Raw genomic sequence first — 14,521 nt, forward strand, 5'->3', positions numbered from 1 at the left:
TTAATATTTGGTTAATTTCAACTTGTTTTAAACGTTACTCTCTCAAGGCAGTTTTCTCAACATAGAAGCCAAGGGGATATTAATTCGCAGTGTGTCTTTTTAAAGTAGTTTTGGTATTGCTGAAGTGAACTTTAGGAGGGTTATGATTAGGTGAGAATTGTCTATTTCCAGCAGAACTAATTTAAATGACTGAAGACTTCGGGAGATCAGAGAAAAACATCCGGTAAATACCTACAGCTAAGCCTAAGCCTTACCTGTCTCTACCTTTTTCCTCTTAGCGGTGTGGACGGTTCTCTTGCATTCCTCAGGGCGGCTGTGCTTGAAACTGCTGTGTAAGTCCCCAGATACTCGCAGAAAGACTGTTCTCCCTGGGTGTTATTTTTGTACTGTGCCCCGGGGCTGCTCCCTCCCTTCACGGCGGGCAAGGAGGCCTCCCAGCCTGAAACCCGCCGGTTGCTGTTTCTGAGGACAGATTCTTTGGGGGATGTTTTTTCCTGCCGTGTGTCACCCTCCCGTCCTGGTGCGTTTATTTGCCCAGCGGCTTGTCCGCCGCGGTTACCTCGCTGCCCCTCAGCCGTGCTCCGGCCACCCTGCTCCCCCTCAGCCCAGCCCCGGCCTCCCCGCTCCCCCTCGGCCCAGCCCCGGCCGCCCCTCTCCCCCTCAGCCGTGCCCCGGCCGCCCCGCTCCCCCTCAGCCCTGTCCCGCTCCCCCTCAGCCGTGCCCCGGCCGCCCCGCTCCCCCGCAGCCGTGCCCCGGCCGCCCCGCTCCCCCTCAGCCCTGCCCTCGCGCCGCCGCTGCCCCTCAGTCGTTTTCCCGCCCTGCCCTCGCGCCGCCAGGGGGCGGTGGCAGGGCCGCCATGTCGGACTCGGCCTGAGGGGCGCGGCCGCGCTGCCGTCGGTCGGTGATTTGGGGCCAGGCGATCTAAGTGGGAAACTCAGTAAAAAAAGGAAAAATTCCTACACACGAACCAAGCTTTAATAATTCTGTATTTGAAATTTATGTAACCTTTTATTCGAACGCTACAAGTTGTAGAGCCCTCCGTAGCTGAAAATTGCCTATACAGTTTGCCTGTACTGTACTCAGCAAAATTGCCATGAGAGCACGGCTATTCAGATGGACAGAGGCAGGCCTGTAACAGTGATACAGAGACAAAAAAAGCAAGATCTTCTCGTGGATAAACATCCATACCCACTGCCAGATGTAACAGTTAATCCCCACAGTGAAAAGAAACAGATTACTGTACTTGGGGGAGGGGGGGGGAAGACGACCCTCTCCACCCCTTCTCACCCCAACAAACAAATAAAACTCAAAACAACTCCCAGAAAATCCCCAAACAAATCAATCAACAACCACTTTTGAAAAAAAAAAAGAAAATAAAAAAAAAACCTGTAAATTTGAAATTGTTAAAAAGATCTCACAGTAAAAGAGTAAGAACAAAGTCTGAAATAGTAAAATTCTTCCATTTTAAATGCTTCTGATGCTGGCATTCAAGCAAAGCACCTTTGTAGGCCATGGCTCACCAAACTGGCCAAAATGGGTCATTTTTCAAGTCCAGCAGAAGGAAAAAAGTGAAGTTGCCCCAAAAATCCTGACTGGATATCAAAAGAGAAGCAATGTAGAGAAATGTGCATTGCCATGCCACTAGCATTTGGGTCAAATATTAATAAATATGCTATTTAGGAAGGAAAACCAAACTACTTTGTCCTCAAAACTAGTTTGAGGAAATCTAGTAATGTAGTGAAGAAAAATCATGGAAAGTATGCTGAACGACCTTTTTCCACATCACATGCTGCAGGCTCCAAGGATTCAAAATCATGTGTTCTCTCATGATAAGGAAAACTTGAAGCAGAAAGTGGAGCAGGAGAAAGAGCATGATAGCCAGCGAAATATATAATCCCACAAGTCTGTGATGGCTCCATCAGCTACTGTAGAACAACAGCCACCTCAAACCAGGAAAGCGTTTAAAGAAAACTCATCTATAACTAATTTGCCAGATTTCACATGGGCAAAAGGAAATCTGCCTGTAAGAATATTTTTCTTTTGACTGCATGAAATGTGAGAATTAGAAAGATGATTGCTATTGAATGTAGAATAAGCAAACTTTGAAAATATAATGTAGTAGATAAACTCAGCATTGATACTCTTGACCTGTATGTCACGTAAATTTTGACAAAACAGAGGAAAACCTCTGCATCCTGCCAGCAATCCATTCTCCTCCATTGCAGATGGATTTCATGAGGGGACAACCGAATTCCATGAATCTGTGTATGTAGGTAAATTCAGTAATAATGGTGTATTCTATAATAATATTGAAAAGTAAAACCACCACTTGATTGCAGCTAACTTCATATGGGCTTTTGGGGCATTTCCCAGAAGTTTCTGGGAGTTTCAGATAAGAAATAAACATATATGTAACTAATTTATAGAGTAGAACTAGTTTTTTTTTTCATCTGGGAATTATGGAGGTTTCCACAGGCACCTGTTTAAACCTAATATTCTTTCCTTCATCCTATCTCAAGTTTCTGGATAGATTTAATTATGTTAAATACCAAATGTTATTCTGCTACCAGGTTATTAGTAGACCACCTCAATTTTCAGTGGTTTCTTGTTTTATAAACTGCTTGTCTGTTACAATAATTTCATTTCATAGTATGGTTCTTACAGTCCTTTGAAGTCTTTGCTGTAATGTGTATTGTTTCTGAATTTTAATTGTTTTTCCTCGCTCATACAGGATAGGTAGGGATGGCTATCATTAGGACAGGCCATTACTGCTACCTTATTTGTTTCAGAGGTTTATTAGACAAGCTAATATACTTCAGGAAAGCTACTTAATAGCATTAAAGGCATGTAAAATAGGTATGTAAATCACCTAGTTTGTTATCTGCCTCTTGTCAAGAGAGGTTCAGAACAGTGGTTTTCAAATGCTTTCCCATACTTTTACCTATCCTCTCAGTTAAAAACTACTTTGATAGCACTTGAAGAGAAGGAGAGGGGTAGGGAAAAGAGAGAGGTATGGTAAAACTGTTATTTAAAAAAAAATATTTCTGTTCATCAAGTGGAAGAAACTGTTCTCTCTTCAATGTGTATTTATTGCATTGATACTTTTTAAAGTGAGGAATTAATGTATCAGAGCAAGTTGATTCTGAGTAGATCACGTTTTCTTCTGTGTTCATCCATTCAGTCATGCACAAACTGCTGTGGTATCAGATCAAAACAGTGAGACACTCAACAGCATTGAGCATATGTTCAGGATAATGTTAATTAGCAGAAGTTTTGTATTATATGAGTATTTATTATTATGCAGTGTTAAATGCTAGCATAATGAAAGGTGGCTGCAAAAAACCCCACTTTTGTTGTTTTCACAAGTATTTCAAAAGTAACCAGATTAGATTTCTGTTCCATTGGCCATGAGATTTTGCAAATGCATAGGTTTTATAAGCCCCTTTGAAAATATATCACATGGAGCCTAAATGCAAGATACTTGGAAATTTCAAGTCCAAGTTTAATTCTAACTCACATGCTGATAACACACATCATGGGTATAAGCAAGAGTAAACAAGTGTTCTGAAAAAAACCACAACCCAACAAAAAACTATCATGCTTAAAACTGTCAGCTTGGAATATAAAGTCTCTGCAACTTGAATCTCAACAAGGCAGATCATCAACCTCAGATTTTGAAAACTTAACTATATGCAAAACTTCAGATTTTCAGAACAATTGTTTCCCAGATCATCTTTTCAGTGGCAGGCAGTTGAAACCTTAAAAATATGATTATACATCTTCTTTCCTAAGTAATATTTATTTTGCTTTATTCCTTAATAGAAAGAATCACAGTTAATGAGCAAAATTATATCAAACCTTTCAGTAAATATAATCCAGGGAGTATTTTCAAGTATTTCTGGTTATTTTAAGAAGTCACAGTGCCTCTTAATTGCTTTTGTTTGAAGAGATACAGTTATTGAGAAGCAGTAGTTCTAAGAGTAAAGACTTGTGGGCTTTTAACTTAAAAAATTTGATTTGTTTTTCTTCTTAATGTCAGTACAGAAATTGGAACAGTTTTTAGAAATGTTTTTAATTTTTTTTCCACAGAGAGGGCAGCAAAGTAACTCCACTGGAATATGTAGTGGTTGGAATAACTTGGTACTGACATTGTTATTAGTATCCAAGTTCATTTTTATAGAGTCTGTGGCACTTGTTGCAAGAGAAGCTTGAAAATACTAGCAGTTAAGCTGCCTGGAATTTTCTACAAGTTTTAATAGTAGTAATATTTATTCAGAGGTCTGTAATTAAAATATGTAGAACTTCATGTGTCTTCTCACTTATTTGACTTGCTTTTTACATGTACTGTGTTAGTCAAAAGTTACTCGTAGATGCTGCCTAATGTATTCGACTTGCAAACAGTCCAAACCTGTAATGTGGCTAAGAATTAAGAACATGGGGTTCACATGAAAATAGTATCTTCTCCAAGAGTTAAGAGTTAACACAATTAAGTTATTCATATTTTTAAATCAGAATAATTTTCTAGTTTGGACAACTATTTCCTTAGCTAATAAATGACATAGATACGATTTTTTTTCCCCCTGTAGTAACAAGAAGCTGTTAGTATGGCTGGACTATGGTGAAAGCAGAAGTCCAAGAATTACTGATATAAATGGAGGCAGACAGGGTAAGTTTATTGATAGGTCTTTAATCTCAAGTTTCACATGTTAAATTTAGGAATATAGAGCTCTCTTCACAGCATAATGATTCAACTTTTTTGCTGATACTTTTATGTGGTCATTTAGAATTTTATGTGTCTCTCAGGCTTGTATTTGAGTCATTTGGTCTTCAAGGCCTTGTAGCAAAGCTGCTGGCAATGCAGCAATATTCTTAAAGTTGGCTCCAGGCCTGCTCAGCTATGGAAGACTTGAAGACTTACGTGGAATGTTGTTTATGTTGAAAATTAAAAATGTATCCATCCAATATCTATTTATACTTTTTTTACCACCTTCATGCTTCCATCAGCAAAGTATTAGTGCCTTTGGGACATAACTTTTGCTACAACACTATGAGAATATCCAGGTTTTTAAAAGAAAAAAGCTGCTTTTGTACAGTTTGAATTGCCTGGTACAGTATGAGAGGTGAGCATTTACGGAACTGTGGGGAGAAGACAGATTTTCATCTGGTTTAGAACAGGTAAATTCACTAGGATCCTAGTATGGCTGAATTGATCCATGGGAATTTAACTGTGCCTTGCAGAAGAGGCTTGTTTGACAGCAGCAGTGCCAGTAAAGCTTAATGCATGTTGCCTTTTTCTTCTAAGAAAACAGTATTAGGTTCTGATAAATTCTGGTGGTGAACAGGAATACAGTATAAATAAAAACATGTACAGTAAATTTAGATTATTTAATATGACTCTTCAAAATTAACCCGTACCTGCTACAACTTGAGACTTTGCATAGCGAGACATCCTCAGATTAACTGCTAAAATGACACAACAATAAAGAGAGGTGCAAAAGCCCAGATTTGTACTAAGAACGTGAACAGATGCAAGAGCAGGAGTCCCACTTCAAGCAGCTTAACTTCTTTGGGAAACACACAGTATTAAAACTGCATGAAAAATGATGCATACATAACTTTTGGCAAATATGACAGCATGTCAAGTGAGAAAAATGCCTTTTGAGAGAGAAACATTTATTTACATAAGCAAGTAATCTGTGCCGTTTCACATTTCAACTTGGAAGTGGAGGATTTCTCCTTACTAACATGATTTGGGACATAATGAAAAGACAAACAGATGTTTAGGTAAGATCACAACCAAACCCCAGGCCTGAATTCAGACAGGCATGTGGACTGCAGCACTGTGAGCTGATAATACAGTACAGAGTAAGATCACAGCAGGGACTCTCTTGTTAAGGAAGACTTTGAAAGAGAGAGGTGAGCACTCAGCCATTCTTTATACACAGTTTTCCTTACAGAGAGTGAGGCACGCTGCATTTTGTGATGCCAAGAGGAAGTTAATGAATTATAGCCACTTCATGGCATTTCAAGTATACTTGGTCTAACTGTATTTTAATCATACAAAAGCAGCAAATACAAATCACATTTTCCTTCTCTGAAACATGGGAGAGGTATCATTGGTATTTATTTAGAATTCCCAGTCTGTATCATCTTGATTTGTAGCAATACGTCCAAGTTCAGTCCCAACTGCTGTTGAGGGCAGTGCCAAGAACTCTGATCTGTTATTTTGAATAGGAGGTGGTAATAGGGACAGTAGTGAATTCTGTGTTTGTTCCTTTATCTAGAAAGAAAAAAAGTTAAAATAAAGCTGCACAAAAAAGTCTCCATAACTTTGCAAGTGACTTCATTAAAAGCACGTGAAATCAAAGCCATGTTCTTGCATGTTACAGTACTAAAAGGATGAGAGGTTTTGCTTTCACCACTCTATTAGCCTTTCAAGACCAATGAAATCAGCTGTGTAGTTCTGCTTTAAATTAAGAATATTAATAGTTTTTTTTTAATTAGTTAGGCTGTCTTTAGTTAAGTTAAATCAAGTTAATCAATGGGGAAATTGATTAATCTTATGCTTCCTATACTTTATCAATACCATTTTGTTAAAAAAAAATTTGGAAGCAGGTGTGCTCTTACAGGATGCCTTTTGGCTCCACGTAACTTCATTATTTTGTAATCTAGCTCTTTTTGTGGCTTATTTAGGTTATAGCTGTGTCATTTAATGAAATATAGTAAACTTACCTGTTTGAAGAACGTATGCGAAAGCAAACTGCTTGCTGATGGCCTGAATCATAAAATGAACAATATAATTATGTTTTGGAAAGTAAAATACTGCATTTGGATAATGGGCCAGATTGAGAAATAAATTTAAGCCCTGTGGTTTTTCCTCCACAGGACAAATGTGAAGAATGAGAAAAACAGCACACAATTCCTATATTCTATGCCTCAATTTGTAGTGAAAGCTACTGAAGAAATCTATTTTTAAAGGCCTTTCCATGTTTCTGCTTAACAAGGAATTAAATGCCTCATTCAACAGACACATAGAATTGAAAACATATATTTCAGATTTCTGGGGTTTTTTTCTTGGACAAAATACATGTTTGAAAGTTAATTTTACATGTTACAAAGAACAGTTATATCACAAGAAATTCAGGGGCCAAATGACTTTAGAAGTTTGATTCCTTTATCAGGCAAGACATTTCTTACAATACAAATGGAAGTGTATGGTTTTACATAGTACATCTGCTCCAAAATTCTGACTCTGACGGCATTCAACTGATTACTGTATTCTAAACTGCGGGTTGTACTTGGTCTTAGATGGAAGTGACAAAAAAATTAGTTTTCACCAGAACGTTACCTTTTCTCAGGGTCCTGTTGCAAGCAAAGTTCTACCAAGTTGTGGAAAGCAGGTGAAAATGTTTTGGAAAAGGGCATTTGAAGTCTTTCACTGGTCATTGTGCGTGTCATGCTCTCACCAATTCCAGAATCAACACCTGATCGGGAGTTCTTCATCCTGGATTCCCCCCGGGGAAAGGTATTTATATCCCAAGGACAGTAGGTGGGACCTTTCAGCTTTTGCAGCAGCATCTAGTAGGAAGGAATAGCAGTATGAGAGTTCAACAGCTATCCAGACCTATTCAGGGTAAGCTGTGAAACTCCAGGGATGGAAAGATTATTTATTCTAGAAAGAGGTGTGCATATTTGAAGTAACAAAAAGCAGCCACCACTTCAGCAGTAATAGCACTGGTTTCTGTGATTAAAACAAAACAAAAAATGCTCAGCATGTTTTTAACTAGAGATAAAGTTTAGCATTATACCTGAGTGCGAGGCATGTCTTGGAATGGAACGTGTCCATTGGCTAATTCACATGCTGTAATTCCCACACTGTAAATGTCAGACTTCATGTTATAGCCAGACAAATCCTGTGAGAGAAGGAAGACACTACTGATCACTGAGGCCATTGAGTGGTGCCAACAAGAATACAAGTGCCTGCTTCAAAACAAGATTCTAATACCCCATAACCTGCACAGTGCTGAAGCAATTCGATTGTGAAACCTCAGACTTCTTTCAGAAATCTGATGGCTGTACTGAACACAAGTTTCAGGATTTGCAGTAGTTTCCATGAGTTTTGGGTAAAGAGATTTAGTACAGCATCACCTTACCAACAGCTTTAGAACTGGTTCTCTCTAGAAAAATTAAAAATTCAGTACATGTATTCATACATGTATTTTTAAAAGTTACAGTTCAACATATTTCACTGCAATTCTACTAAGTTGGAAATTGAGTACTGCCACTGATTTTGACTTGCAAAAATTATGTGTAATTTATACTAACCTGTCTCAGTAGTTCAGGACTCAGCCAAGGAAGCACAGATGTACTAAACTGGGGGAAATCATACACCACCTTTGACTTCTGCCCATTGCTAACTAAACTGTAGAGGTTGTTTAGGCCAGAGAGAGAAACCAGCCCATCCTCTGAAATCAGAATGTGGCTAGCTTTAATATTCCTGTAACATAAAGTGGTAAATTTTAGTTATAAGAATGACTCTAAGTACTACTAGAACAGAAAAGCTTTCATATTTCATTGACTTATAGTGAGATGCTAGCATGGAGTTCATCTCTCTATGAAGAGAGATTATCAGGAAAAAAGTGCCAGAAATTGGAGAAGGGCCCTTCTTCCCTGCAAGGGGTGTAAACTAAGGAAGCCCTTCCTATAACTCTGATTTTCTTCTGCTTCAAAGAGACAAAGCCAGGCAGATGTATAATCCCTGTAACAAGTGGCTTGAAGAAATGTCTAAATACATTTTCTCTTAAAATTAATCCTGCTGTATTATTGAAAAAATTGTTACTTGTGCACTGTCTGATATAAGAAGGTATAGAGGAAAATGAAGGAAACGATACTTAAGGTAAGATGCTGGTTCTGGTTCTTACCTGTTGACATTCTCCTACCTGTGAATATATCCATTCTGGTGCATGTAATTTAATCCTCTGATTGCACCAAACAGAATGTTCCCTATCAAAGCTTCACTCATTCCTTCAGGAAAATAAGTCTTCAGCAGGTGTCTAGCTGAACCTGGAAGTGAAAAAAAAAACCTAGCTGGGCCTAACAAGTCTTATTAAATGACTTGTCTACGTTTCCTTCACTGTACACACTCATTCTGTATTGACTCTGGCGCATTATTACTTGGATGTAACTGATGCCCCATGTCACACTTCTGTTAACTGCAAGTCTGTGCCCAAACTGTATTCAGTGTAAATAGGCCTTCTGTTAGCAGAAGCTGGATAAAGTCAAATACATCTCCCAGTTACCATCCTCACATGGTGGGTGCTAGGACTAAGTGGAATTTAATGCAGTTAAACCAGTCTTCACTGGGGAGGAAATCTCTAAACAAATGGTTTGGGAGAGTCTGTTTTTTCTACAAGACAAGAGATGATTAAAGAGAAACCTCTCATGGACCACATGGTCCAATTTGTATCAGCTCTTTCTCCTATTCCAAAATTGCAGTTAACAGTCCTTACCATAGGCCATGAATGGGGAGATGACCCAAAGCCAGCTTCCAGCTGTAAACACTGTCCAAAATGTCATTATGTTGGGATGCTGGAAAAAGTGTGATAAAACCACCTCATTCTACGGAATTAAATGAAAGTGGATATGTTAACCACAGAACAGCAGTCCTACCAAGAGCATTAACTACATTCAGTAATCAGTAAAGAGAACTGTTTCTTTGCATTTATACTCATTTATGATTGCAGGTGATGTGCATAGCCTGCAACAGAAATGTAAATAGCTTGCACATAATTGCATTTGTCTGAAGTAAATCTAGTTTGTTCATAGTCCAAACTTCTGGTGTTAAGTAAGAGTACAGAAGATGTTTCAAGTAAGTTATACAATTACAGAAGCAATTTCTAAAGCAATTGTCAGCTGTGGTCTTCAGAAAGCAACTCTCAAATTTACACATGCATTATGTTTATTATATTCTAATCCTTTGGAGGGAAAAACTTGACTGAAATGACCCAGTTCAAACAAAGGCTACCTTTGTTCAGTAATCTCATATGTATTTCTCACTGTCTTCATCGGGCTTTGTGCAGAAATGCTGTTCCTTTACCTGTAAGGCTTTCAAGTGCTCTTCAGAGCAATTTTCAAGGTCTGTGATCCTTACAGCAACTTGCCTGTCTGTAGGTGTATGCCGTGCAAGGTAGATTGAAGTTAAATTGTTGAACCTCCTTCCTGAAACCAGAAATGGCTACTTTAACATGGGAAAACATAATAAGCCATCACATGGTTTTCTTCATATTTAGAGATCATTTTCCAGTTTTAAATTTGCAATTGGTAGTAGTGTGTCCTTTTACTTCAGAATGCCAGGACCTTAGGTAATTGCAGCAAAATACATGCAGCAAGTTAGTTGAGGCATGGCTCTGCTATTTTGAGAACAACTCAAAGTGTTTGAACATACGTCAGCATCAATTATACATCTAAATGAACACTTAGTATGAATATTCACATAAACATATGTATGCATAGTAGGATCTAAGGCAGCCATCCTTAGAACAACCAACATGGGCACCCAAGTTACAAGACATGATGTTACTTAAGCCTGTATTTATTGTCATATACCACAGATTTTGAAAACTGACAAGCAGATGCATAAACATCAAGAGACAATTTCAGGTACTTGCTGATTTGTCTTAGATCTTGAAATAGGAGATTACTAAACATAAGCAATGCTTTGTACGTTTCTGAACTAAGGAGACACAGGAATAGTCCTTCATGTTCCAAACGTAATATTTACTGCAGTTAGCAATAAACTATTGTTAAGGAAGAAGAAATATTTTAAGGTTCATTTATGTTACCTATTTCCAGCTGGAGTTCATAATGAGAGACATTAGAAGAGCAAAATACCATTTCATTCTGTCCTGTAGATGGGGGAATCCAGGCTAGATCAGAATCAGCCTTATAGAGAGAAGAAACAGTTCTCAAAATGACTGTGCAATTTAAAATAATTCATATTTTTTAAATTAATGCAAAAATATTATTAATGCTAAAGTCCAGTACTCAAATAAGAACATTCAAGCTGGTACTTTTACCATTATTGAGACTTAGTTTTATGAGTTACAAGTTTTGTGTGTGTTTGTTTTCAAACTGGCACAAGATTAATACTTAGATACCTACAGTTTTCTACCAAAGTGGAAGCCCCAAAATACTCTCTTTATTTTTATTCAAGAAGTACTCCCTAATAAGGCTATTTTTAATATGCACCAGCTTTATATTTAGCCTTGGGAGTTAAAGTTTCTATTCTTACCAGGCATTCATGGATGCTGCTCTGAGATAGCTCTTCTGGTCTAATTGATTCAACTGGTGTACGCAGAATACAGGAGCAGTCCTTAAGAACAGAAACAAGGGAATGTTGGTGGAGTTGCTGCAATTTATTAAATATGGCAGTACAAAAATGTAAAAAAGTAGGCCTTATAACCAGCACTTCAGAAAGTCTTCTGCTACAAGTCAATCAATCAAGGGGTTAAGAAATAGCATAAAGCATATACATGGCAGACCTAGAGAGAAGAGACATTAAAGTCTCCTTCACCAGAAGCTGACACAATGAAGTTCAAACATGTCAGCACTGTGGAAACCCCTGCAAACAAGACATTTCACCACGGCTTTTCATATGAAGGTATAGCTGGGTAACAAGGTACAACAGCCAAAATTTTTAAAGACAAACTTACCAGACAAGACATGGAACCGCTTTAGATCAGGGGAAAAGTCATACACACCCATTTATCCTAGAAAAAAAATAAAGTAGCAAAGTAAGATGATACATAAACCTGTGATAAACTTAAATCTCCTTAATCAGAACTGTGAGGCATTCCTGTCAGCTATCATACACAAAACGCCAGAACTCCAGCTCAGCAAAAGTCTGCTTCTATTTAAGTAGCATATCAATTTCAAACTCCACACTGAGGACTACATGTCAACTCAAGTGTTCCTTTTTAATTTAGAAATTTTACTGCCAGTTCTGAAAAAACAATTTAATTGCAAGTTAACTGTACAAGTGCAAACAGTAAAAAGGAACAGACTTATGAATCCTTGGCAGTTTGTAGGAAAAGAAATCATTGTCTGTTGTTTTAAAGGAGCACAGCTGTGCTAGGCAGATCTTGGCTTGGCTGTGTGCAGCTGAACTAGCTCACAAAAAAAGCAAGGCAGAAGCAATTGCACTTTACACTTCACAAGTGAGGTAGGAAATAGTACTGTAAGGGATTTCAGTTAAAAAAAAAAAGATAAGCAATTCCTTCACAGATCAGAGTAGCCTCTGAAAGTCCTTTAGCAAACTTACTTTATGCTTTGGAGGCCTAGGCAGTGGGAGAGATGTCTAGTAAGCATATCAAAGCTTCTGTAAGTTCAGAATGGGACTATTTTACCTTAGCTATAAGCAAACCTTCAATAGTAAAATCATTAAGGTTGGAAAAGACCTCACAGATCACAGAGTCCCACCATTAACCTAAGACTGCCAGGCACACCATTAAACCATGTCCCTAAGCACCACATCTACATGATTTTTGATCACTACCAGGGACAGTGACTCCATCACTTCTCTGGGCAGCCTGTTCCAACGGTTGACAACCCTTTCAGTGAAGAAAATTCCCCTAAAATCCAATCCAAACCTCCCTTGGTGCAACTTGAGGCCAGTTACTGTCATCCTATCTCTTGCTATGTGAGAGAAGAGGCCAACTCCCACCTCACTATAATCTTCTTTCAGGTAATTGCAGAGTAAGAAGGTCCCCCTGAGCCTTCTCCAGGCTAAACTCCTTCAGCCACTCCTTGTAATACTTGTGCTCCAGACCTTTCACCAGCTCTGCTGCCCTTCTCTGAACATCCTCCAGTGCCTCAATGTCTTTCTTCTTATGTGGGGCTCAAAACTGAGAACTTGAGATGCAAACTGGCCTCCAGTGAGTACAGAGGGAAAATTACTTCCCAGTCCTGCTGGCCACACTACAGCTGATACAAACCAGAATGCCACTGGCCTTGGCCACCTGGGCACACTGCTGCACATGTTCAGCCGCTGTCAAACATCAACCCCAGGTCCTTTTCTGATAGATAGCTTTCCAGCCACCATGAGGAATCCTACTTGGTGGCTGATAAAAAGTCAGACACAGGTAATAGTTCCATGTTAATATGCATTTTTTGTATGAAAGCTAACTTAAAAAGCTGAAGCACTATACCAGAAACTGATAATTTTGTTTATTATATACGCTTGAGTATATCCTGCATTTAAATTATGTATGCTACTTAATCAAGGGAACCCTCTTGAAAAGCTAACAAGCCACCATCACTCCATTCACTGCCAAATATCCAAGCCATTCCAGTAATACTTTTACCCCAAAGATCTGCTGTAATTCCTTATTAGACATACCAAATGGAGATCAAAGTTAATCCCTACCAGGTACTGGGCACCTTCAGAGGATCTGTGCTTGACCTAAACAACTTCACAATTTCACTAAGGAAGTTTGTAGCAGAGTAGGGAAAAAAAAAAAAAAAGAATGCAGGTGCTTCAGGATACTGCCTAGCACTGTAACGGCTACAGCATCCTTCTACCTGGAAAGGAGATGCCTCATTCTGCTACACAAGGCAATTTATTCTGCTGCTTGCAATATGAAACCATAAAAGCTCAGCTGAAGAATGAAGTCTTAATAACCATGATATACCAAAGTCAAATTATTGTAGGCTTACTTCAAAGATGTATAGCCAGCCAACAGAAACATCTGATGCACATTTATTCAAATAACACTACAATTTTAAGATTTTTTTTCTTATGTAGCTTGACATTGTTTCCATCTTTCAATATGGCTTTGGATCACGTCCCCACAGAAACTTTTTCCCTGTCTCCACATTTTTCCTTCTATATCGCAGAATACAGAAGGACTGTAGATAGTGACAGTGTTGTAGAGGTAAAATGATACATTCATCGCACTTTGTCCAAAGCTTCAGCCAGCAAACAGTGCAGGGCAGAAAAAAACCACAGAAACCTGTGTTTGTGAGCTAGGGGACTGTGAAGGCTCCGGAGGCGAAGCCCCGGTACCGGGAACGCGCGTTACTGGCTTCTGCTGACGCTGGGCTGCAGCTCCTGCTTCAGCGTTCGCAGTGACTGAGGCAGCTCTCGGTCGTGTATCTCGAGTGAAATGATCCGTCCGTGACAAAGCACCGGAAAGTGCGGAAGGACGCCCCGCAGGCTCCCCCTCAGTTCCTCACTCGCTCCGTTAAGTTCGTACCTCGCCTTCCTCGCTGGGCCCCCGCTTCCCTCTGGCCTCCCGCGGTGGCCGGGACAGGGCTCTGCTCCCCGCAGCCGCCTCCCGAGCCCGGCGTGCGCCGCTCCCTCTCCCCGGCCCGCCCGGCGGGCCCCGCAGCGGGGCAGAGGGCGCGGCCACCGCGGAGCCCCGGCGTAGCCGAGCAGCCTTACAGAGCGGCAGCACCCGTTCCTGCCCGCCGCCGGCGGAGTCAGGGCCGGGGGCCGGCGCCGCCACCGCGCCTCCCGCCAGAA

General features: G+C 39.7%; 1 protein-coding gene across 2 annotated transcripts; it reads right to left on the bottom strand.

The window, feature by feature from the left end:
* Positions 1 to 4,652: 4,652 nt before the first annotated feature.
* On the bottom strand, positions 4,653 to 14,390 carry STRADB (STE20 related adaptor beta). 2 transcript variants are annotated; one of them, XM_038142133.1, is made up of 12 exons: positions 14,253 to 14,390; positions 11,712 to 11,768; positions 11,291 to 11,371; positions 10,842 to 10,941; positions 10,097 to 10,218; positions 9,510 to 9,588; positions 8,940 to 9,063; positions 8,326 to 8,497; positions 7,809 to 7,913; positions 7,349 to 7,578; positions 6,733 to 6,775; positions 4,653 to 6,280 (listed from the first exon to the last, which is right to left on the bottom strand). In XM_038142133.1, exons 2-12 carry the CDS (start codon positions 11,721 to 11,723, stop codon positions 6,128 to 6,130), a joined length of 1,221 nt encoding a protein of 406 aa, XP_037998061.1. In that variant the 5' UTR covers positions 11,724 to 11,768; positions 14,253 to 14,390; the 3' UTR covers positions 4,653 to 6,127. The 2 variants fall into 2 exon arrangements, with proteins under 2 accessions (XP_037998061.1, XP_037998060.1); XM_038142132.1 differs by having other exon boundaries at positions 9,510 to 9,618.
* Between the last annotated feature and the right edge of the window lie 131 nt (positions 14,391 to 14,521).

This window comes from Motacilla alba, chromosome 7 (assembly GCF_015832195.1).
Source record: "Motacilla alba alba isolate MOTALB_02 chromosome 7, Motacilla_alba_V1.0_pri, whole genome shotgun sequence".
Taxonomy (NCBI): Eukaryota; Metazoa; Chordata; class Aves; order Passeriformes; family Motacillidae; genus Motacilla; species Motacilla alba.

What these genes read in the sequence shown, in the direction of transcription:
- STRADB (XM_038142132.1), bottom strand. An exon ending in TGAACTCCAGCTGGAAATAG is followed by an intron (nt 10,219 to 10,841) that starts GTAACATAAATG and finishes TTCTGGTTTCAG; the next exon opens with GAAGGAGGTTCAACAATTTA. An exon ending in GTCCTGAACTACTGAGACAG is followed by an intron (nt 7,914 to 8,325) that starts GTTAGTATAAAT and finishes CTTCTCTCACAG; the next exon opens with GATTTGTCTGGCTATAACAT.